General features: G+C 40.6%; 1 protein-coding gene across 1 annotated transcript in view; it reads right to left on the bottom strand.

The window, feature by feature from the left end:
• LOC120057589 (neurexin-2-like) overlaps positions 1-27001 on the bottom strand; it is a 250667-nt gene that overhangs the window by 172887 nt on the left and 50779 nt on the right. Inside the window, exon 4 of the mRNA XM_039006163.1 lies at positions 26302-26331. Within this exon, the coding sequence (XP_038862091.1) occupies positions 26302-26331 (30 nt within the window). The remainder of the gene's footprint in view (positions 1-26301; positions 26332-27001) is intronic.

The raw sequence follows: 27001 nt of genomic DNA, 5'->3' as shown, positions 1-27001 counted from the left end.
TCCAGAACTGGTGAACAGAATGAGCATCAGTACAACTAATATGGTTGTTTTGTCTTGTTTCTACTGGTGTAATTCATATGGAAACGGCCCAAGCTGCTTGCTGTAGCTAACTAGCAAGCCAGGCAAGAAAAGTTGTGTGTAGCTGTACATTTGAGCTGAGCTCACGAAGCGTCAATCTCAGCTGTCACATTTACTAGCTATCCATAAAGACAACTAGCTAACTAGCCACCGAAATGAAGGCTAGAGTAATTCGTGTTTATCTGTTTGGCTTAGGTTAGGGTTTGTCATGTTTGGTAGGTGCAGATATTGATAGGTTATACATTGCCTCGTTTTCCTATTATTTGACAGCTTAGCTGTCGTGTTAGGTTAGATGCCCACGCAGTAGAGCTGATATGATGAGTTGGATATTTGTTTACATAGCCAGCTAACAAGTTGCTTGTTTTGTCCTGTTTCTACCGGTGCCATTCATTTGGAAACTGTCCCAGATTCGTAACTAATCAGCTAACATTGGCACACTCTGTAGTTAGTCTGTCATGCAAGAAAGCAAGAGGTGATTGGAGGAGAGAGCGAGTGAGTGTGTGCGGAATGGGAGGCGTGCAACTATCACACAATTTATTATGGAAACCCGTTATTAGGAAGAGAGTATGTGTGTGGTCGAGAAAAAGAAAGAGAGGAAGGAAGAGAGAGACAGTGTGAGAGGGAGAGAGAGAGATTATGTTCCTGACTACAATTGTATCATTTTGCTGCTCATCTCCCTCTGTTACTCTGTTCCTCTAAGTCAGTGAAAACAAAGAAACTGATGTGGAGAGTCAGGGCTCAGCAGCAAAAGGCAGGGAGGAAGAGGAGTTAGAGATGATGTGGAGCGAGGGGACAGTGGAGGGAGAGTGGAAGAGGAGAATGAAGGAGAGGCGAGTGGAGCGAGAGAGGAAGAGGAGAGTGAAGAGGAGGGAGAGGAGCGTGGAGGGAGAGGGACATCGAGAGGAGGAGGAAAAGGGAGAGGAAGAGGGAGATGAGGAGGAAGCAGAGGAAAAATTAGAGCACACCTGAGAGGGGAGCCTACATTTCCATGGAGTGTGTCTGCCACAAGTCCCTCCATTCACCCTTGTACCATACAGCCTGGGCCTAAAGCGGCAGTGGCAGGGGTTGTGGAGTTGTTTTTAACTTGGCAGGAACGTATATCAGTTCCAGATCTTGTAATGGATTACAACAAGAAAATGGGTGGGGTTGACCATCTTGACCAACTGAGGAGCTATTACAATGTTGGACGCACAGGCAGAAAATTGTGGAAGTATGTGTTTTGGGGATGCTCAACATTGCCATCATAAATGTGTACATTGTGCGGGGGACCATGCAAAGGCCCCTTCCCAGGAAGGCGGTGGTCCCTGAAGGCCTTCACAATGCAGCTTCTGCATTCACTTTGTGATATGGCTACAGTGGCAGGAAGATGGGGGTGTGGCACCAGGGTGTGTGGAACGAGTTGTAACTAATTTGACAGCAGGTGAATTTTGAAGGATGCAAGAGTGTGTGGTGTGCATCTGGAGTGGAAGCAGGGCAAAGAGTGGGACACAGTTGTTGTGTTTTGTATCTTCTCTCTTTATCTGTCTCTATCTAATACTTGTTGCATTCACTGAATTGTTGTCAAGGTAGGCTACTATTTCAACATTTTGCGTAAGGCCTCGTCTGTACTAAATGTTATTGAGAGCAGTTATCTACATTTGAAATAGTCTCTGAATAGTTGTTTGCGTGTTTATATTGTTACAGAAGTAAGAATCATTGTCAATAGAATAGCCTACTTTGTGTGGGTTTTGAAATACTTTCTGAATATTGACCTCGGGGCACATTTTGGATAATATTTATAAGCGTAATATATTATATTTGGTACATTTTGAGTGAGTAATTTAGTCAAATTTACTACAATTTAAATACTCAAGTTTTGTTTTTTTGTGTGTGTTAATCGTTATTTGATAGTGAATGTCTTTACACAATGTGTCACGGCTGTTGAAGGAAGTGGACCAAGGTGCAGCGTGGTTAGCGTACATTTTCTTTTATTATAAAAAATGACGCCAACAAAACAACAAACGAGAAAACAACCGTGAAGCTAAAGGCAATAGTGCCAACAAACAAAGACAACTTCCCACTAAGACAGGTGGAAAAAAGGGCTACCTAAGTATGGTCAGGGCGTAACACAATGGAAGACAAAATTAGTGTTATTCCTATTGACATTAATGTGGTGTCATATTAAAAAGAGGTTGTGCTCTTTAGAAATAAGTTAACTTGTAATTGTAATTTGTTCTTAGCTTTTAAGGTATGTCTGTTTGAAATGTGTGAGAAAATGAGCTTTAACTTCAAAATTCTCAGAAAATCTCCATCAGTATTCTAGAATTATTTTGGGGTCTAAAGGGTTCATCTGTTGTTTTGCCAACTTGTTCTACAGAGTTATTCGAGAAAGGAAAGAGAGGAAGGCTCTACACCACTCTCTCACTTAAGTATCATACCTAGTTATTTTCAGATTCTCATTTTGCTCTTTTCTAGCTTTGTCAACTATAAATGTATTTTCCCTACTTGTTCACTCCTCTCCCTGTACACTTTACAGACTTAACACCCCTTGGCTGCAACCCTCCTACTGTGGTGTACCCTGCCCGCACAACCCATGTTGAATTCCTAATCACCTGCAGCGTTTGGAACTAACAATCTGTGGTCAAGAATGCCGAGTTCATCTCAGCCTATGCTGCCCTTCAGTCACTAGACGTTTTGGCCCCGACGGAGACTTGGATCACCCCAGAGAACACTGCTTCTCCAACTGCTCTCCTTTCATGTGTTCTCTCATAGTCTGAGAGCATCTGGTCGTCGCAGTGGTGGCACAGGGCTACTTATTTCTCCTAAGTGGAGATTTTCTCTTTTCTCCCTTTCTCACCTGTCCATTTCCTCATTTGAATTCCATGCTGTCACTGTCACTTGTCCACTCAAGCTTAACATTGTTGTCATCCATCGCCCACCAGGTGCCCTTAGAGAGTTCCTCACTGAGGTTGACATCTTGATAAGCTCATTTCCTGACGATGGCTCACCGCTCTTCGTTCTGGGTGACTTCAACCTCCCGACGTCTGCCTTCATTTCTTTCTTTCCCTCCTTGCCTCTTTTGACCTCACCCTTTCACAGTCCTCTCCCACTCACAAGGCAGGCAATAAGCTTGACCTCATATTTACTAAAGGCTGTTTGCCTACAAATCTCACTGCAACCCCCTCCAGGTCTCTGATCACTACTTTGTTCCTTTTCTGCTCTCTTTCTCCCACTACTCTCTCCTCTTCTATCCTATCATCTCTCGCTTCTGCTAAAACCTTTGCCCTCCTGTCTCCTTCACCTCCCTTTCCGCATCCTATGACTCTCACTGTCCCCTTTCCTCCCGGCCGGCTTGTCCCTCCCCTCCTGCTATGTGGCAGAGGGGCTAAAAGGCAGATGAGCAAAATTGGAGGAAAACTAAACTTCCGGAGGACCTATCATCCTTTCACTCCCTCGTCTCTACCTTCTCTCCCTCTGTATTCACTGCTAAAGCCACTTTCGATCATGCAGAATTCCAAGCTTCCGCCTCTAAACTCTAAACTCTTTCCCACCTTCTCCTTCCTCCTTAATCCTCAACCCCCTCTCTCTCTGTGGATGACTTTGTCAACCACTTTGAAAAGAAGGTGGACAACATCCGCTCCTCATTGACTCAGCCTATTGGGTCCACTGGTCCCACTCACACAGAGCGCCTCGACCTCTTTCTCCCCTCTATCTCCATGCTACTAGATCCGGGAGCCGGACAACCTATCCACTCAACCCCATCCCCTCCTCCCTTCTCCAGACCATCTCTGGAAACCTTCTCCGATTCCTCACTTCCTTCATGAACTCATCACTGACCACTGGCTGCGTCAAATCCGACTTCATAATGGCCCAGAGTTACCTCTGCTGCAGAGGATAAGTTCATTAGAGTTACCAGCCTCAGAAAATGCAGCCCTAATAAATGCTTCACAGAGTTCAAGTACCAGACATATCTTATCATCAACTGTTCAGACACTGTGTGAATCAGGCCTTCATGGCCCATTGCTGCAAAGAAACCACTACTAAAGGACACCAAAAAGAAGAAGAGACATGCTTGGGCCAAGAAACACAAGCAATGGACATTAGACTGGTGGAAATCTGTCCTTTGTCTGGAGTCCAAATTGGAGATTTTTGGTTCCAACCGCCGTGTCTTTGCGAGACGTGGTGTGGGTGAACGGATGATCTCCATATGTGTATTTCCCACCGTAAAGCATGGAGGAGGAGGTGTTATGGTATGGGGGTGCATTCCTGGTGACACTGTCTGTGATTTATTTAGAATTCAAGGCACACTTAACCAGTATGGCTACCACAGCATTCTGCAGCGATATGCCATCCCATCAGGTTTGGGCTTAGTGGGACTATCATTTGTTGTTCAACAGGACAATGACCCAACACACCTCCAGGCTGTGTAAGGGCTATTTTACCAAGAAGGAGAGTGAAGGACTGTTGCATCACATGACCTGGCCTCCACAATCACCCAACCTCAACCAAATTGAGATGGTTTGGGACGAGTCGAACCACAGAGTAAAGGAAAAGCAGTCAACAAGTGCTCAGCATATGTGGAAACTCCTTCAAGACTGTAGGAAAAGCATTCCAGGTGAAGCTGGTTGAGAGAATGCCAAGTGTGTGCAAAGCTGGTATCAAGACAAAGGGTGGCTATTTGAAGATTCTCAAATATAAATTATATTTAGATTTTTTTAACACTTTTTTGGTTACTACATGATTCCATATGTGTTATTCATAGTTTTGATGTCTTCACTATTATTCTACAATGTAGAAAATAGTCCAAATAAAGAAAAACCCTTGAATGAGTAGTTGTTCTATAACTTTTGACAGGTAGTATATGTAGTTCTGTCCTTGAGCTGTTCTTGTCTATTAATGTTCTGTATTAAGTCATGTTTTGTGTGAACCCCAGGAAGAGTAGCTGCTGCTTTTGCAACAGCTAATGGGGATAATAAAATACCAAATTTCTCTGCACACCAAGTCACTCGGCTCCATCGTATCCTCACTTGGTCTCTCCTATCATTGCTATGTGAATGACACTCAACTACTTTTCTCCTTCGCCCTTCTGACACCCAGGTGGCAACACGCATCTCAGTGTGCCTGGCGGATATCTCAGCTTGGATGTCGGCCCAGCACCTTCAACTCAATCTCGACAAGATGGAGCTGGTCTTCCTTCCTGGGAAGGCGTACCCACTCAAAGACCTCTCCATCACAGTTGACAACTCCACGGTGTACCCCTCCCAGAGTGCAAAGAACCTTGGCGTGACCCTGGACAACATGCTGTCGTTCTCTGCAAACATCAAAGCAGGACTTGCAGGTTCATACTCTACCACATTTGTAGATTAAGACACGTACCTCACGCAGGTCCTAATCCAGGCACTTGTCATCTCCCGTCTGGACTACTGCAACTTGTTGTTGGCTGGGCTCCCCGCTTGTGCCATCAAATCCCTGCAATTTATCCAGATTGCTGCAGCCCGCCATGCCACCCCGCTCCTCTACACACTCCACTAGCTTCCAGTAGAAGCTCGCGTCCACCACAAGACCAAGAGGAACTGCCCCTACCTTCAGGCAATGCTCAAACCCTACACCCCAACTTGACTACTCTATTCTCCCATCTCTGGTCTAAAGCTTTTCTCTGTCCTGGCACCCCAATGGTGGAACCAGCTTCCCCTGGAAACTAGGACAGCAGAGTCCCTGCCCATCTTGAAACCCTACCTCTTCAAAGAGTATCTTAAATAAACCCACAGTTTATTCTGGTGGATTAAACTGAAATTGCATCCAACTTTCTATGGCTTGTAAAAATATTTTTAAATATATATAAAATATTTTTAAAAATAGCAATATTTTGGAGATTATTTCATTTTCATATAACCGAAAGTGAGAGATTGCAATCTGAATAAAGGGAAAAAGGCCATTCTTGAATATGGAGAGGGACATTTTACTCATCTGCTAGAGAACCAGTTCGGATTTAAGTATTACTTTTGTATGACTGAAGCCTTTAGTGAGAGGTCTAATGCTTTAATATTTAATAATTTCATATTCATTATATTAATAGGCGCGTTTAATGCTGTTCCAAATTAAATGGAATATTTTTTACTCATATAATTTAAATAAGTTGCTAGGTTTTGGAAAGGCCATAAGCAAATAGATAAACTGGGACATGACTAAAGAGTTAATCACGGTGATTTTTCCACAAATAGACAGGTATTTTCCTTTCTATGGTAGTAAGATCTTATCTATTTTTGCTAAATTTCTATTAACTTTTATTGTAGTGAAATTATATATTTCGGGATATGAATACAGAGTACATGTGTGTCTACTTCACAGTCAGACCATTTTATTGGTAAACTACACAGTAATGTAAAAGTAGTAATTTTTTGTGATCCAATATGTAATATACTGTAATACAGAGAGGTAAAAAATGTATATACAGTTGAAGTCGGGTTGAACAACTTAGGTTGAAGTCATTAAAACTCGTTTTTCAACCACTCCACAAATTTCTTATTAACAAACTATAGTTTTGGCAAGTCAGTTAGGACATCTACTTTGTGCATGACAAGTAATTTTTCCAACAATTGTTTACAGACAGATTATTTAACTTATAATTCACGGTATCACATTTCCAGTGGGTCAGAAGTTAACATACACTAAGTTGACTGTGCCTTTAAACAGCTTTGAAAATTCCAGAAAATTATGTCATGGCTTTAGAAGCTTCTGATAGGCTAATTGACATCATTTGAGTCAATTGGAAGTGTACCTGTGGATGTATTTCAAGGCTTACTTTCAATCTCAGTGCCTCTTTGCTTGACATCATGGAAAAATCTAAAGAAATCAGCCAAGACCTCAGAAAAAAATGTGTACACCGCCACAAGTCTGGATCATCCTTGGGAGCAATTTCCAAACACCTGAAGGTACCACGTTCATCTGTACAAACAATAGTACGCAAGTATAAACACCATGGGACCACGCAGCCGTCATATTGCTCGGGAAGGAGACGCGTTCGGTCTCGTAGAGATGAGCGTACTTTGGTGCGAAAAGTGCAAATCAATCCCAGAACAACAGCAAAGGATCTTGTGAAGATACTGGAGGAAACAGGTACAAAAGTATCTATATCCACAGTAAAACGAGTTGTATATCGACATAACCTGAAAGGCCGCTAAGCAAGGAAGAAGCCACTGCTCCAAAACAGCCATAAAAAAGCCAGACTACGCTTTGTAACTGCACATGGGGACAAAGATTGTACTTTTTGGAGAAATGTCCTCTGGTCTGATGTAACAAAAATAGAACTATTTGGCCATAATGACCATCACTATGTTTGGAGGAAAAAGGGGGATGCTTGCAAGCCGAAGAACACCATCCCAACGGTAAAGCACGGGGGTGGCAGCATCATGTTGTGGGGGTGCTTTGCTGCAGGAGGGACTGGTGCACTTCACAAAATAGATGGCATCATGAGGATGTAAAATTATATGGATATATTGAAGCAACATCTCAAGACATCAGTCAGGAAGTTCAAGCTTGGTCGCAAATGGGTCTTCCAAATGGACAATGACCCCAAGCATACTTCCAAAGTTGTGGCAAAATGGCTTAAGGACAACAAAGTCAAGGTACTGGAGTGGCCATCACAAAGCCCTGACCTCAATTCTATTGAACATTTGTGGGCAGAACTGAAAAAGCGTGTGCGAGCAAGGAGGCCTACAAACCTGACTCAGTTACACCAGCTTTGTCAGGAGGAATGGGCCAAAATGCACCCAATTTATTGTGGGAAGCTTGTGGAAGGCTACCTGAAACGTTTGATCCAAGTTAAACAATTTAAAGACAATGCTACCAAATACTAATTGAGTGTATGTAAACTTCTGACCCACTGGGAATGTGATGAAAGAAATTAAACATCTCTACTATTATTCTGACATTTCACATTCTTAAAATAAAGTGGTGATCCTAACTGACCTAAAACAGGTAATTTTTACTAAGATTAAATGTCAGGGATTGTGAAAAACTGACTTTTCTGTAGATCCTCTATGAGGCTGTGGAGGGATCCAAATTGTGGATTTAAAGAAAACATGAATCGTCAGCGTACAATGACAACTTTGTTTATAAGCCCTGGATTTCTAGCACTTTGATTGTTGGATCTGATTTAAATAGCATTTCGATGGCCATAATAAATAGATATGCCGATAGCGGACACGTTTGTTTTTACTCCTCTTGACAGTTTAATACTTTCTTTAGAATAAGCCATTGTTTACTATTTTACACCTACACAACTTTAACCCATTGTATAAGATATATATAAAATTATATATACATTCCAGTCGTACTTTATCAAAAGGTCAAAAGGTCACTTTATTCATAGTCATCTATGAATACCAGGCCTGGATTCCCAGATGTGTCATAGTGTTCTATTGTACTTATATTATCTCCAATGTATCGTCCATGTAAAAAAACCAGTCTGATTAGGATGAAAAATACCTTTTAAATTCTATACGCTATGCATTTTGCTAGAATTTTTGCCTCGAGTTTGGCAGTGGTCTAATGCACTGCATCGTGCTCGAGGTGTCACTACAGACCCGGGTTCGATCCTGGCTGTATCACAACTGGCCGTGATCAGGAGTCCCATAGGTCGGCGCACAATTGGCACAGCGTTGTCCGGGTTAGTGGAAGGTTTGGGGGGGGGGGGCTTTACAAATAGGCCATCATTGTAAAGAAGAATTTGTTCTTAACTGACTTGCCTAGTTGAATAAACGTTAAATACAAATGAATAAATAAGCAACAATGAAGTAAGGGGCCTCCAATGTTTTTAATGGACTGGATCTTTATATTTACCACTTGGGTCCTGTTCCAGTAATAATGAAACCAGACCTTCTTGTTGAGTATCTGATAATCTACCATTTTTATAAGTGGTTAAAAAATACTAATAACAGTCTTTTTAGTACATAAAAAAAAGGTTTGGTATACCTCAACTGGTATGCCATCCAGCCCTGGAGTTACCGGACTTAAAGGATTTAATTGCATCAAGAAGTTCCTCCTCTGTAATTTGCCTTCACATGAGTCTTTCTGGACAGCTGGTCATTTTACAATTTTAATAGAAAAAAATAATCCTGTTCGTGGAGATGGAGACCGAAACGAAAGTATCGACTTCTTTTTCAAAATATTGTTTGGTGAATCATGGGTTACTGCCATGTGTAACAAGTTTCAGTCAATTATTTTTGGTAGCATTTCTATGCTGAAGATTAAAAAATAATTTGGTACATTTTCCCCCCATATTCCATCCAGCTCGCTTTATCTTTTATAATATATTACACTTGATCTTTCTTGAATAATTTCCTCCATTTCTTTTTCCTCTAACACAGGTATTCCTAAACTGGTGTACCCCCAGGGGTACGCACAACGCCATCGGGGGTACACCACATTTTCAAACAGTTAATTTATATTTTTCAACGGGGCTATAGATTTGGGTGAAGTTTTTCTCTCGCCTGAGTAGCCTCGTTTCACTGACACAAATAAAATGTAACCATCTAGTGTTCAGCGAAATAACAACACAATGTCAAATACAGGTAGTCTAGTCAAATAATTAACATCCAATCACATTAACCGTTACTCTCTCGTGGGAATTCCACTAACGGTCCGCATGTAGTCAAACGTAGCTGCTGCTCATGTTGGTATCTGTACTGATGGCGCAAAATCCATGACAGGGAGACATAGTGAGTGGTAACGCACGTCCAAGCAGTTGCTCCCGACGCCACTTGTGTACACTGCAGCATCCACCGAGAGGCTCTTGCTGCCAAGGGAATGCCTGACAGCTTGAAAGACGTTTTGGACACTACAGTGAAAATGGTTAACGTTGTTAAAGCAAGGCCCCTGAACTCTCTTGTATTTTCTGCACTCTCTTGTATTTTCTGCACTATGCAATGATATGGGCAGTGACTATATAACGCTTTTACAACATACAGAAGTGCGCTGCTTATCAAGGGGCAAAGTATTGACACGTATTTTTGAATTGAGAGATGAGCTTAAAGTTATCTTTACTGACCATAATTTTCACTTGTCTGACCGCTTGCATGATGACGAGTTTCTCACACGACTGGCCTATCTGGGTGATGTTTTTTCTCGCCTGAATGATCTGAATCTAGGATTACAGGGACTCTCTGCAACTATATTCAATGTGCGGGACAAAATTGAGGCTATGATTAAGAAGTTGGAGCTCTTCTCTGTCTGTATTAACCTCTACTTCCTCAGAAACCCGGGTCCGGGAGCACCCCCACCAGTAAAAAAGCTGACTAGCATAGGCTAGCATAGCGTCACAAGTAAATAGTAGCATCTAAATATCATTAAATCACAAGTCCAAGACACCAGATGAAAGATACACATCTTGGTAATCAAGCCATCATTTCTGATTTTTAAAATGTTTTACAGGGAAGACACAATATGTAAATCTATTAGCTAACCACGTTAGCAAAAGACACCACTCCCATACTCCACCATTTTTTTTTACCATCAGCAGCTATCACAAATTCGACCAAATAAAGATATAAATAGCCACTAACCAAGAAACAACCTCATCAGATGACAGTCTGATAACATATTTATTGTATAGCATAGGTTTTGTTAGAAAAATGTGCATATTTCAGGTATAAATCAGAGTTTACTATTGCAGCCCCCATCACAACTCTCACCAAAGCCACTAGAATAACTACAGAGACCATCGTGTATTAGCTAATTACTCATCATAAAACATTTCTTAAAAATACACAGCGTACAGCAGATGAAAGACACAGATCGTGTGAATCCAGACAATATTTCAGATTTTCTAAGTGTCTTACAGCGAAAACACAATATAGCGTTATATTAGTTTACCACATGTGCAAACATCACCCCAGCATTGATTCAAGGCAAAAAGAGCGATAACGTGTAAACCACCAAAATATATTAATTTTTTCACTAACCTTCTCAGAATTCTTCAGATGACAGTCCTGTAACATCATATTACACAATGCATATAGAGTTTGTTCGAAAATGTGCATATTTAGTGGCACAAATCGTGCTTATACAATGAGAAAAGTTGCCAAAAGCTCAAGCAATCTGTCCGGCGCCATCTTGGAAAGCCACCTATTCTTATCGAAAACTATTCATAAACTTGACTAAAAAAATACAGGTTGGACAGCAATTGAAAGACAAATTAGTTCTTAATGCAATCGCTGAATTACATTTTTAAAATTAACGTTACTGTGCAATACAGGGTGCAATACAGGGTGCGATAACGCACGGCTACACGGCAAATAATGGCGTCTTATGCATTTTACTTTTTCAACAGAACAACGAATTATCAGCATAAATAGTTCTTACTATTAGCTGAACTCCCATCAGAATCTTGGGAAAGGTGTCCTTTGTCCAAAAGAATCGTTGCTGGGTTGGAGAATGTTTTCTTCCACGTTGCAATTAGCAGTACACAATGGCATGCGAGAGAGAAATACCCAACTTCATTCAACGGCAGAAAATGAAATGCCCGAAAATCGCAATATACTGACATAAACTGATATAAATCGGTTTAAAATAACAAGATTATGATGTCTTTAAAGCCTATATCGAATAAAAACAGAGCCGGATATAACTAGAAGCTAAAACGGGAGCTTCTAAAACGACATTCCAAGGTCCTTTGTGCGTCAGCGCAGAGAATCAAAAGGGGGGACACATCAATTCCAATCAATTTATAGACTTCCTGAACTGCGTAGAGACTCCATTTCAAGGCCCTCTATTCGCTGACACCCAGGGGAAGGCGTATGCAGTGCATCTCAACCAATAGAAGACAGGCAAAGTTATACACAGGTCTGGGAACAGGTTTGGAAAAATCTGCATTCTCAACTCCACATAGGGAAATTGCTCTAAGTCGAGTTCTGTTTCACTTACAGACATAATTCAAACGGTTTTAGAAACTAGAGAGTGTTTTCTATCCAATAGTAATAATAATATGCATATTGTACGAGCAAGAATTGAGTTCGAGGCAGTTTAATTTGGGAACACCAAGAAAAAAATAGTGCTAACAGCTCCCCCTATTGACAAGAAGTTTTAACAAGGACAACACACAGGTCTTTCCATCATCATATGATTTTCTGTGTGTCAAATGTGATATAGCGAAACACCTAAGTGAGTTGGGTGCGCAATTACGCAGGTACTTTCCAAAAGCGGATGACACAAACAACTGGATTTGTTATCCCTTTCATGCCCTGCCTCCAGTCCACTTACCGATATCTGAACAAGAGAGCCTCATCGAAATTGCAACAAGCGGTTCTGTGAAAATGTAATTTAATCAGAAGCCACTGCCAGATTTCTGGATTGGGCTGCGCTCAGAGTATCCTGCTTTAGCAAATTGCGCTGTTAAGACATTGATGCCCTTTGCAACCACATACCTATGTGAGAGTGGATTCTCGGCCCTCACTAGCATGAAAACCAAATACAGGCACAGACTGTGTGTGGAAAATGATTTAAGACAGACTCTCTCCAATTACAACCCAACATTGTGCATCCTTTCAAGCACACCCTTCTCATTAACCTTTGGTGAGTTATTCACAATGTTTGATTAACAAATAAAGTTTTATATGTAAGATGGTTAAATAAAGCGCAAAAATATTGATTTATTATATTATTATTTGTGCCCTGGTCCTATGAGACCTCTTTGTCACTACCCATGAGCCGGGAGGTGACAAAAACACACACTCATTCTTATGTTTAATAAATGTATCGTATAGTGTGTGTGTGGCAGGCTTACGATGATGGCAAAAAAACAACATTTGAGAGTGCGCTGATCCTAGTGCTAGAGGGGGTATGCAGCTGGAGCTTGAATGTTTGAAGGGGAACGGGACTATAAAAAGTTTGGGAACCACTGCTCTAATGTATGTCTAACTTTGCTGATATCTATTTTTTCCCCAATAAAGTAGCTATGTGGTTGTCCCACCTAGCTAACTTAAGATGAATGCACTAACTGTAAGTTTCTCTAGATAAGCGTGTCTGCTAAGTGACAAAAATGTCAAATGGAATAAAGACTGTCACATACACCTGGTGGAAAAGGGTAGTTGCAGGATAGAGGTCATACGTCTAATTGACACACTATAATGGGAAAAGAGCTACAGGAGAGTTCCATTGACTTCCATTGACTGTCAGTCTCAAGGGAACAGCTGTGCTTTCCTCATTCAGAGTTCCATTTTACCTTCTCATCCCATGATGACGTACACCATTAAATGGAAGGCATTAATGTTTTGACCTCAAATTCTAGTATGACCTTTCATATTGCAACATTGACAATGGTGAGAAAAAAAGTCAAACACAAGGACTTCTATATCTTCCTTAGCTCTAAAAGTACATTTGTCAACAGTACTATATTTTACTTCTAAGTTCTAACTTTGCAGTAAACAATATGAAAAATTATTCTTCAAAAGAACGCATACTGTATCTTGCTTTCTATCTATGCATCTACTGGAGGCACGCCTACCTAATTTATTACATCCTCATGGGAGTGAACCTCAGGGTCTCCTGAACCCCACTGTGAGGACGTCTCATTGTGCTGATATTAGATTCCATCCCCACCATCTGTTCCGACTGTGACTTTCACCACTTGGGAAAAAAAAGACACACTTCAACAATGACGGAGTTGAGCAGAGCCTGAAAAATGTACCCTACACAAATGCACTCATAGGTCAAATGATCACTTTCAGCCCACACAAACACATATAGCAGCTGAATCGCACCAACATGTTGGCGCTTATCCTTTTGTACAATGGTGTTAGAAGAAAAATGCTGTAGGAGATGAAATGGTGGAGTAGGAGAAGTCTTTGCAGGCTCTCTCGGGGTTTGAGTTAGCTCTACATAAGCCTTAATAGGACGGGGGCGATATTTAACGAAGAAAACAAACCCAGAGACACATGGTAAAAATACATTAAAAAGACAAAAGGGAAATGTACAGTATTGCTTACGCATCAGATTGCACGACTGCAGTTGTGTCGAACTTAGCAGGCCCGTTTCACAATCAGAGAAGAGATCTCACCAATTAAGGAGGCAGTTGCATACCTAAACTCACAAGTGAAAAATAATGAGTTTGAGAAATAATGTGTGTGTGCGCCTGTGTGTGTGTGTGCACGCGCCTGTGTGTGTGTGTGTGTGTGTGTGCCTGTGTGTGTGCCTGTGTGTGTGTGTGCACGCGCCTGTGACTGCTGAGAGTGCAGGATAATAATGAAAACCTGACTGTAAAGTAAGCTGTCACTCTTCAAAACCTGAGCTCTCTTTTTTTCTCTTCTCCTCTCCCTTTCTTCTTCTCTCTAATGCCAAGGCCATGTGAAGGACCCCATGTGCTCCCTCAAACTGATTGAAAAGCCATTCGACAACGTGGGATTATGAATGGAGTCGGAGGTCTGAGTTATTCACTTTGTTGTGTGTATGTATCAAAGTGGTTTTATTTACTTAGCTACAGATTAGCAGTAGATTCACTGTCGAGAGTGGAAAAACAAAATGACTACGGATTCATTTGGTTAGGTAAATTATGTATTTTAATATCAGTTGATGATCTCCTCTAAACTGAACCGCCCTGTAATGATCCCACACATCAAATTAATGAATTATGATAATCCAAACCATATCCAATTTTTTGGGACTGAATGTGGTCGTTTGCTAAAGCTATTAATGCATACGACAGGGAGTATGGAAATGATATGCTGTAGTAATTACCTCACAGACCAAAATCAAACTAGATTCTAAAGAAATAATCGCTAGTTTAACCAATAAACATTCCTGGAGGTATTATATGTGTTTTTTTCCCCCATAGTCAATACAGAGCCTCTCTCATACCACTGACTCCAGCCATATTGGGGGTAGAGGAGGTCGATTTAATTAATACCACTTCCATACCACTCCCATCCCCCATTCAGACAAGTAGTATGTACACCAGCAGCAGCAGTTCAGTTATCTCTGGCTTACTGATATGATTAATCACTAGTCCCCTTAATCATGCCCACAGGTCTACATTCAATTAAAAGTTATCTTTTTATTAATCAAGGCCACACACACACACACACACACACACACACACACACACACACACACACACACACACACACACACACACACACACACACACACACACACACACACACACACACACACACACACACAGCAGGCTAATGACACATAACATAAGCAAATACTGAGAATAATTGCTGGAAATAATTGGCACCAGATGACTAAATCAATCAAGGTTTCAACTGATTTTAAATGTAAAGTATTTTCAGTGCCTAGAAGAAATGGAGTGGGACAATGTTGATATACATCAGGTATGTCCTGGCTATATGAAACCCATCTTGTCAACATATATGAAACTCACCAGGGAAAGCAGGCCTGTGCACAACCAATACTGTACATCACAGTTTTCCTAAAAGCAACACAAGGTTTTATTGTCGAGTTAAAAGTGAAAGGCTCAGAAACCAAAGCCTCCCGCCGACCTCCCTTACACTCTTTCTCTAACTCAAATCCCTGCCCTCGCCCCGTTGCACTAAACAGACTTACTCCATCACTATTTTTATTGTCAGAATGCCAAAGGAAATTGGCAGCAACACTTTTATGTCTGTCCATACTGGTAAAAGTCCTGCAGCGCTGACATACAGGACCTACAGTATACACCTCAGAGCTACAAGGCAGGATGTGTACGTTTCAGATTACAATAGTATTTCATTAGGATTCCCATTAGTTGCTGCCAAGGTAGCAGGCTACTCTTCCTGGGGTCCAAACATGTACAAAACAACACATCCGCCCGAAACAAGTAGTCAGGTGTGACAAAACTAGGACCTTACAATCTTGGGTGACACCAAGCAGTTTGCTCTCCTCAACTTGCTCAATTGCCACATCATTGCAAGATTTAGATGAGGTTTAGGGTTTAGCGAGTGATTATTCCCGAATACAATGCTTTTAGTTTTTGATATAGGAATAGCTTATTACTAGCCACCCATTCTAAAACTGACTGCAGCTCTTTGTTAACACTAGAACCGCCATAGGCATAACGGCTACTGGCGTTTGATTTAGTAAATAAATAAAAACACCCACTAAAAAAAGCTACGTCCTGCTCCTTACCTCACTTTTCCTTCATGTTTGCATTTTACATTGTAATTTTTAAATTCGGACAAATGAGCAAACAGAAATTTAGAGCCTTTTCTAGCTGATTTTTTCACACCTATTCCTAACTTAACCCGCCAAGAGAATGTGCTGTAGAACGTTGATACCCAGTCAGGCGCTAATGAGTCTCTCTCTCCCCACTGAATGACAAATGGATGAATGGGCAATAATTGTGCACGTTACTTCACAATTGAATTTAAATTAGGTCGAACTGAATGAACGATAATGAATGATAAGAGGTTAATTCAATTTAGAAAGACAATAGTGTAATGATAAGTTTGTGTTATGCCTATTTATCAGCGTTGGCGTTCATGTTAATAACAAATAATGTGACCGCACGCCTTGCGGGTCGATATAATTTTCTTTTCCGTTTTACTTTGTAAAAATAAGCTGTGATAAGCTTTGATTTCTATATAGTATCAGAAAGACCCTTTTCTGAGGTTTATATGACACTTACCTTTGTAAAATAACTAAAAATTCAAGATTTTCAGCTCTATTTCCAAATGTAACTTTTTCCAAGAATATCTGCGCTGTCCATGCGTTCAGCACATGTCCACTCGCGCAGCATTTCTCTGGCTACTATGCAAAAACTAGTAACATAATAAACTTAAAATATGCTATTCTGTTTTCTTATAAATACATTTCTTATTTCCACCATTTTTATTTAGACCTGCCAAGTTTTGATTTATAGTCTAGAGTAACATGAACTAATGAAAATGCTTTCATGTTATTTGAAGATAGTTCTTAAGTAACATTAGAAAACAAAAAAAATGTTTAAATACAACCAAATGATTATTCTTCCGATAGCATAAATTAAATGTATTTATTAGACTGTTAGAATATTGATGCCTCATTGGCTGGAAGTGTCCAATTGGTTTTAGAGCTACATTTTTCACTAGGACTTTGTAGAATTATACAAAACATATCCTTGACTATCTAAACAAATAACTATTGTTATATTGTTACATGCATATATTTCCATGAACATTTCTTCATGCACTATCTATCAAGACTTGGTGCCCAAGGTTGATATGCATCTGATGTGTATGCTAAAGGGGATGCCCGGCAAAGTTCTCTATATTCTCTAGTGAGTGCTGAAAGGCCAGGCGGTTTTAGTGTTACGGGTTGCTGTGATTACTTGCTGTGGTAGCTGATGTGTATAATGTTTAGTCATCAGCGTACATAAACACACAGGCTTTACTCAAGGCTAGTGGTGGTAAAATAGACAACAGTAAAGTACCAAGACAGCTGCCTTGAGGTATACCACACTCTACCTGGTTTACATTAGCGAGGCTTCCATTAAAGAAAACCCTGTGTTCTGTTAGATAGGTAGATCTCAATCTAAGATATGGCAGAGTCATAACACATACGTTTTTTTCAACAGCAGATTATGATCGGTAATGTCAAAAGCTTCACTGAAGTCTAACTAAACAGCTCTCACAATCTTCTTATTATCAATTTCTTTCAGCCAATCATTAATCGTTTGTGTCAGTGCCGTACATGTTGAGTCTCCTTCCCTATAAGCTTGCTGAAAGTCTGTTATTAGTTTGTTTACTGTGAAATAGCATTTCATCCAGTCAAACACAAACAACATTTTCAAAAGTTTACTAAAAGGTTGGTAGCAGGCTGATTGGTCGGCTTTTTGAACCCATAAAGGGTGATTTGCTATTCTTGTGTAGCGAAATTACTTTTGGTTCAAGCCCTCCAGGCTTGAGGGCACAAACTTTCCTGTAGGCTTAAATTTAAGAGGTGACAAATAGGAGTGGCAATATCGTCCACTACCATCCTCAGTAATTTTCCATCCAAGTTGTAAGTTCCAGGTGGTTTGCCATGATTGATAGAAAGCAATCATTTCTTTCACCTCTTCCTCACTTTACAGAATTATTGTATTATTTGGTCTGTTATGCATGGATAAGAAGGTTCAGAGTTTGTTGTTGGCATGTCATGTCTAAGTTTTTATAATCTTGCCAGTAGAAAAGTAATTAAAGTAGTTGGAAATAGAGGGTTTTGTGATGAATGAGCCATCTGATTCAATGAAGGATGGAGCTGAGTTTGCCTTTTTGCCCAAAATGTAATAAGGTACTCCAAAGATTTTACTATTATCTTTTATATAATTTATCTTTGCTTCGTAGCACAGTTTCTTATTTTTTTGTTAAATTTAGTCACATGATGACTCAATTTACTGTACGTTTGCCAATTGGCTGTGCAGCCAGACTCATTTGCCATTCCTTTTGCCTTGTCCCACTCAACCATACAGTTTTTAAGATTCCTCATCAATCCACAGGGATTAAGCAGTTTTAACCGTCAGTTTCTTAATGGGTGCATTAAGGTGTCAGAATATACAAATGGTGATGCTACCATGCCTAAACTGCTAGCTGTGGGGGACCACCATGTGACCAACGCTCTAAAAGGCCCAGAGAATGGAATCTGTATGCAGCTTATCTGCTACTATGCTGTGGCCCGGAGACTCGCTACCATAACTCATAATGATAACTGACACGTTTACCACCTATAACATATATCGAAGACTTATTCTAATCTCTTTAAATGGTAATTGAAAAGAAGGATAAAGTTAAGTGGCAACCATTTTAACCTGACTTTGAGGTGCTTCTATTATAATCTGCCTGGAAAAAATTAGCAGAGCTACATAAAGACACGAGCTATCAGCAACAAAAGAAAGTATGAGTGAAATCCCCTGGCAAGTATCCACCTGACCCAGCTAGAGACAGACAGACATACATCACATGACCTGCTTTGATCTCACTGGAAAAACCACCTGCAGGTACAGTGCATCTCCCTGGCAACATCAGAAATGTTACTGCCGGTCGGTTAGCATGGTTCTTGGGTCAGATCCCAGACATAGTAGATAATACTGTACCCATTATCAATGGCAACTTTAGCCAACCTTGTAGGAAGGGTTGCTTGCTTAAAGGGAATACAGCTCCACAGGGTGTATCTATGCAATAAACTGTAATGCATTTGAGTAGCAACGCACATGACCCGCCCACCTGAGGATCTGTCTTTTCGGTGTTTGTTCCTTACAGTGCCTTCAAAAGTATTTTTCCACGTTTTCCACATTTTGTTGTGTTACAGCATGAATTTAAAGTTGATTAAATATAGATTTTGTGTCACTGCCCTACACACAATACCCCATAATGTCAAAGTGGAACCATGTTTTTTGACATTTTTACTAATTAACGCAGTTACCGGAGAGGAGTGAAACCGCTCAGGGATTTCACCATGAGGCCAATTGTGACTTTAAAACAGTTACAGAGTTTAATAGCTTTGATATAGAAAACTGAGGATAGATCAACAACATTGTAGTTACTCCACAATACTAACCTAACTGACAGAGTGAAAAGACATAAGCCTTTACAGATTTTTTTTTTTTCAAAACATGCATCCTAAAGGCACTAAAGTAATACTACGAAATATATGGCAAAATCAATAAATGTTTTGCCCTGAATCCAAAGTGTTATGTTTGGGGCAAATCCAATACATCACATTACTGAGTACCACACTCCATATTTTCAAGCATAGTGGTGGCTGCATCATGTTATGGGTATGATTGTAATTGTTGGGCAGGGGAGTTTCTCAGGATAAAAAAGAAACGAAATGGAGGTAAGCACAGGCAAAATCCTAGAGGTAAACCTAAAACACAAGGCCAAATCTACACTGTAGTTGCTTACCAAGAAGACAGTGAATGTTCCTTAGTGACCGAGTTACAGTTTTGACTTAAATCTACTTGAAAGTCTATGGCAAGGATCTAAAAATTGTTGTCTAGTAATGATAAACAACCAATTTCACAGAGCTTGAAGAATAAAAAAATAAAAAAAATGGGCAAATGTTGAACAATCCAGATGTGGAAAGCTCTTAGAGACTTACCCAGAAAGACTCACAGCTGTAATTGCTGTCAAAGGTGTTTCTACAAATGGGGCCTCCTGAGTGGCGCAGCGGTCACTACAGACCCGGGTTCGATCCTGGGCTGTGTCACAGCCGGCCACGACCGGGAGACCCATGAAGCGGCGCACAATTGGCCCAGCACCATCCGGGCTAGGGGAGGGTTTGGCTGGCCGGGATGTCCTCGTCCCTGTCAGTGAGCATTTCTCCTTTGCCAAGATAATCCATCCACCTGACAGGTGTGGCATATCAAGAAGCTGATTAAACAAGCTTATTGTCCCCAGCACAAGGGGGGGCAAAAGGCCACTAAAATGTGCAGCTTTGTCAAACAACACAGTGCCACAGATGTCTCAAGTTGAGGGAGTGTGCAATTGGCATGCTGACTGCAGGAAAGTCCGCCAAAGCTGTTGCCCGATAACTGAATGTTAATTTCTCTACCATAAGCAACCTCCAATGTCGTTTTTGGGAATTTGGCAGTACGCCCAACCGGCCTCACTACCACAGACCAGGTGTAACCACGCCAGACCAGGTCCTCCACATCTTCACCGACGGGATTGTCTGAGACCAGCCACCCGGTCAGCCCTCCCAGGCCCAGACTGAGATGGACCCATGGATGCGGCCCTGCCCAGTCATGTGAAATGCATAGATTAGAGCCTAATGATTTTTTTTTTAATTGACTGATTTCCTTATATGAACTGTAACTCAGTAAAACCGTTGAAATTGTTGCATATTACGTTCACTCTGTCATTATGGGGTACTGTGTGTAGATAGAAGAGATTATTTTGTATTCAGTTTAATCCATTTTTAAATCTTGCTTTCATTTTAATCCTGCAACTTTTTCATTCTCTTGCTTTTGCCTGTCGTTTTTTTCCTGTTACGACCGCGGAAATGTTTGCAATGACCTGTCAAACACAAATGGACTCAATGGAATATGTTGTCTTTCCATTGCATGTCCAAGAATGCTAAATCTTCATCAGGGATTTAACGCATCGTCTCGACACTTACACCACAAGAAAGAGACGAAAAATAACTTTATTTTGATGGGTGTACATTTTTTGTGGAATTGGAAAAGTATTAATATAATACAGTTAAGAGGTTTACGAATTTGATGCGCTGAAATGAAAGCAACTTCCCAAAATGAACACTCGGATTTTAGTGGTATTATGTTTTATCAGGCAAACAATGTAAAGTATGTATAGACAGGTGTAATCTGGAGCTAAGCTTGTTGATTTTTAATCCGAGGGTATCCTGCTATTGACACACTTGTTGAATTATGCAACAGAACGTGACAACAACAGTAATTAATGAGGCAGTCTAGACAGTGCAGGTAGGCCCCCTAGACAGAGCAAGTTGTGTGGTTTCAGCCCTGTCCCACCCTGTTATGTTAATGTATTCATATATGCAAATACACCCGGTGTGTTTATGCAAATTAGGCCAATATAATTTGAACAAAAAAATACCTGACACCATTAGAAAATGTATATATTGTATGAGTGAAATTTGACAATAAATTGAATACCTATTTTCAAATCAAAATCCCTGAACTCTGTTATGTGCTATTATTCAGTCAATATCTGACGTATTCAAATAAAATAACACGTTTTGAATATCTTCATCCATTGTCCAACTATTGCACTTATTGGCATTGTTTTTAAAACCTTTTAAACAATTTTGATGACCGTTGCTAATTTGAGTTGAGGTTGGAAACTCTCCCATCTTTGCTACACCTCATTTGGTATCCAGCAGTAGCACAACTCACAGATGAAAGCCATGTCAAGTGAAAAGCCATGGCATCAGGAAACGCCTTGCGTGTAATGACTAGTGCAGGTCATGGTAGTTGTTGATGTAATAAAAAACAGATGATAAAAAAAAGAAAGCATAGCCTATTGCCTCTAGCAATGTTTCTGTGATTTGTGCCACCCACGCCTCATTTCCTGTCCTGTCCTCTCATTATCAGACACATACAATTGTGTCAATGCCTTTCTGTACTATTGCACCCACTCACAAGAAATGGTCTGGCAAACTTAGACATATTTAGAGGTACATCTCTGTCTTGCAAAACAAATAGTACAAACTCCACTACCAACCATTTGCTATGGTCCGATGGAAGAGACAATGCTTAAAAAGTAGATATTTCAGAAAAGGTCTGTCTCTTTTCAAGGTGTTCACGGTGTAGCCTTCACTGAGAGGGAGGTTCAGACTTACTGAAATGTTCTACTGGGCTCGTAAATAAGCAAACATGCCCTTGTATGACAAGGATTTAAAGTGCAGATCCATTGTAAGACAGTCAGAGTATGCCATGTTTTCATAATTACCCAAATGTTTATGCAATTCTCACTGCAGAAATGGGGCAGGCATTGTCAGAATACATTCAACATAATTAAAAAAGTCACTGCTATTAACTGTCAAATAAAAGGCATGCCATCTTACCAGATTGCAATGATTCGGCTGCATAGAGAGAAGAAAAAAACTGTCAAATGTGGTTATCCTTCAACGCCTACTCCATCCACTCAAAACAGCCATTTTGAATACTTTCTATATACTCTATGCAGTCTCAAGAAACCATGGCTAAATGGAAACAAACAAGGTTAAATAGGATTTTAGTACAATGACTACATCCTGTTTGTGCACCAGTAGCAGAAAACCCACACTGCTCTTTCACTATTAGCAAAATGACCTCACGGTTAGCAGACGAGTCATTGTGCCAGGATCCCAAAGTAATGGTAGGTCAAAAGCAGGGGTGAAAATATATTTCATTTCTTACCGGTATGGGACACCCAAGCGCGCCTACACAATTGTGTTAATACTACAAAAATGACAGGGTAGCATACTCTGCTGACACTGACAAACAGATCAATACAAACGATGTTGTCTGATCCATATAATCGGCCTACGAAAAGTGGAGACACAAACACAATATGACGTCCGTCTAACCTGGAGGAGGAAATTACTGCCCAAAAACAAACAAAAGTGAATATATCACACTGGCAGTGACCCAGTGAATATGCACAATGTTCTCCGCTGGTGCCAATAAGATAGCTTTATTGAGCGAACAGTAACCTAAGAATTTTGATAATTTAAAGATAGATTCAAGTATTTTCATTATCATCTCTTTACAGCAATAGCCATTTGCTTTCCAAGCAGTTTTTCTGCCATTTGTATTTTAAAATATTGCGATATACCTGGCTGGGTCTCTCTGCTTTTCATTGACAGTCGCAACTCAACAATCACCTATTTGGTATTTGCTGCGCTTGCTGCCAGAATTGCAGGCTCTTCCGACTGCAGGCTATGCGATGTAAAACAATTAAACATTTTTTTTTTTTAAAGTTCGTGATCCTGTGGCCAAATCAAGGTTTCTGGTGTACTGTAGTGGCCGATTTTGAATGATTTTGTTTATTTATCTATAGACAGGAGTAAGCTAATTAGGCTATATACATTTTGGCGATTTAATTCAATTTACTTTAGGGAAAGCTTAGCTTCCCTTAGACACGCCTATGCCTTTTACAATGTGCTATAAACACAACCAGTCGTGATGTTTTCATCTGATTGTCAAATAATCACTTAACAAAGGTGCTCCTTGTGGCTACATTCGTTCACTCACTAAATCATTTCAGCATCCAAACCCCAACACTGCGCACCCTCAATTTGATGAATGGAAAGAGACATCAGTTCCAAAACACCTACATGTATTGTAATTGCATTCTGTGATTGTCATTAGGGCTCCAATTGTAGCCTGAATTGACGCGCCCACTGTTGTCCACGCGCGCCTCGGTCTCTGTCACGCCTTATCCACGCGCCTCTCGCCACTCGTCTCCGCTTTAACAAAATGTAAGTGTTCTCCACAAACCACACCATTTGGAGCGTATACCAACTGGTTCCCAGTCAACTTTCAAGTTTTTAATGCCACTGACATGCAGTAATGTTGAATAATGGTGAAATTGCCTCTAGTTTTTGCGGCATGTTGTAGCCTATTAATTGTGATAGGCTAACGTTTTGACGGGTACGGCGTTACCCCCACTATTTATTTTGCCAGCACGCCTTACCGGAACGTATCGCCTTACTTTCACCCCTGGTCAAAAGTGTACACAAATGTGAACGGACAGCCACAGCATGTGAAGCTGGGTTGTTTCAACTAAGTACACACACCAGTTCTCAGCTGTCCTTTACCCATGCCTCGTTAAAAAAAAATATTCATTCATTTTAGGTCATATTGTGCACACACTGTGTGATGCGAATCATACGGTAGACACCCAGAGGAATTGATACAATACACAGTCAAGAGTACAGAAACATGTATGGATATCTACATCTACATGAAATGCAAATGTCCATAAAAGCTGCTTCGTTCATGATTTGAACCACTTTCTATGTTGCTAGTACACAACAGGTTTGATGGTAAGTATCAGTAATAGGTGTGATGGTTTTGACTCCATTCAAACTATTTCAGCTCAGTAATTGGCAGTCAACAGGAGGAAACCATGTCATTATGTCGCTTAGTTTGTGAAGGTGTTTGGCCCTGAAATGAATGCCTGTGTTGGCTAGCTAGCAACAGAGAAAGGAAGCCGCGTATTGCGAGACTGTTAGAGCCAGTGACGGCCAGAGCACAGTGCTTTAGTCTCTCACACTGAGCTGTAATTGTCAATTCTTTGACTGAAAAAACAACCCGTTGCCATGGCGTCTGGATGAATACTTTGATCGGCAAAGCTACATTTATTCCTGTCTGAAGCCAAACAGTAAATTATCATGTACAGGTAACAGCTTTATTAAAGTAACTGTTTATGTCTGACATTAATATCAAAGCCCATATGGACAGTTGATAGCACACCTCTTAATCAAGCAGAATCTCGCTTAAGACTCGATGTTTAGCAGTTCCTATTTTCTTGATTTCTGTTTGTTTCTTTTAAAAGAAGTAAGCCTAAAGATGTAATTGATAAAGCTTATTTGAAGAGTATTGTCTACATATGAACTTTTGTATGTCAGTTTGTATTAGCTACATCATCCAGAGAACGCAAACAAATCCTGCATTCAACTTGTCCATGAATAAATCAAAGTTTCTCAATTTGGCTACAATATGTTCATGAACGTTGATTTAATTAACTTTCTGGTGGTCCAATATGGTGTCAGCTCGCTTGCCTGACGCCCTTCTGCTTGTCAGTCTGGCTAGCTGCGACTGTATGGCTGATTTCCTCTCAATGCTTTGTGCTAACCAGTAGTTCCTATAGATGGCCTTCTTGTTATGCTATTAAAGTACTCTTGGTAAAAACCTCCTCCTGTTACCAGGAAACCTTGAAAATAACTACAGTAGTGTATAATTCATGTAAGGGTCTGAAAGCAGCCATCGTGTTTATTTGTACTGTAAAAACTCAATTTGATCTGTTTCCTTTATATCTGGCTGGCCTTTGGACAGGCATGTCTGAGCTCTAAGTATATCTGCGTCCTAAGGGCATGCAGATTAGATGCATGTGTGCAGCACAGCCATGCATCATTTTGCCTGGAAAATGCAGTTGCTCAAAAATAAGAATTTAACCAACTACCTTTTCGAAACCACCAAACTTTTTTGATAAACAAACAAACTAAAAATCATGAACTTTTACATTATTGGGGTAATTGTGTGAATATTGAACATTGTACATATTATCCTATTTCATCTTGATTTAATTGTATTGTAACGGAAGAGAACCGGGGTGTATGTGTACAAAAGAAGCAATATGCACTCTGTTGTAATCACTGATTTCAGTCTCCCAATGCATTTCTCAGACGGATTGACTAGCAAGCAGCCAGTGTCCTCAAAACTGTAATCACACATCTGAAGCACGAGGCATACATTCTCATTTGACAACGAAACACCAGTTTCTCTCTTGGAGAGGGTCCCATGAAAACCGAACCGATGAAACACTGTGGGCATAAAAGCGTTACCTTTGTGAAAGGCTGAAGAGGTCAAAGGTGATGTTCCAGTTGCTGGCCAGAGGTCAGGACAAGGTTTGACGGACAAGGTTGGAGTGATGTGGGCACAGATAGTACAACATGACAGGAAGCAGAAATGAACGTACAAGTAAATAGAATAGGGCAGAGGAAGTGAAATGTCAGTGCAGTACAGTGAAGTAAACATGATTAGAGGGCAGGGAGATGGCTTGAGCAGGAGGTTGAGGGAGAAAAGAAAACCAACAGACCCCATACCTTGGCGGTTTGACTTCATGTGCGCCAGACCTTGAGGGAAAGAACAGAAAAAGGAATAGGAACAACAGGAAGGTCATAAAAACGCCCGGGAAGAAACAAAAGCATTGTCACAACGTTGGACTGCAGTTTGTGACAGACATCCTGGGATAGGTACGGATGTCAGAGTTCAAATCAAACTAAAACGGAGGAGGGAATTAAAGAAATAAAAGACAAACACTGTTTGAGGGGGGAGAGCGGGATAAGAAAAAAAACATCTCAATTGGTGCAACCCCCGAAGGTAGTTGCTCACACAGATGTTTTTTTTCCTAATGGAACACACACTCTTACGCAGACAGCTTTCTCAGATTAGAATAGGGGTTTGGTCACTTTTCCAAATTCACATCTCGTTCGTATGAAGTTCCCCAACGTTCTCCAGTGTAAACTGCATACAGATCAAAATGAACACCGCAAATATATACCTCGAACACTGCATGCAACAGGGACACAAACCAGTCCCTTCAATAGGATAAAGCCAGTGAGGACTGTATCCTTAACTAGATTCAGCGTTACAACATAAGCAGGCCCAGGGCAAGGGAGGGCCATAACAATCAATAACCCAGGGTGTGAGAGGCATAATGTGACAGCTTTACTGCAGTCATAGTGCTGCAGTTGTTGGCAAGGGAAGAATACATCATATGCAAAACACATTCATAAAATACAA

Source organism: Salvelinus namaycush, chromosome 12, assembly GCF_016432855.1.
Source record: "Salvelinus namaycush isolate Seneca chromosome 12, SaNama_1.0, whole genome shotgun sequence".
Taxonomy (NCBI): Eukaryota; Metazoa; Chordata; class Actinopteri; order Salmoniformes; family Salmonidae; genus Salvelinus; species Salvelinus namaycush.
This window is presented reverse-complemented; position numbering and strand designations above follow the sequence as displayed.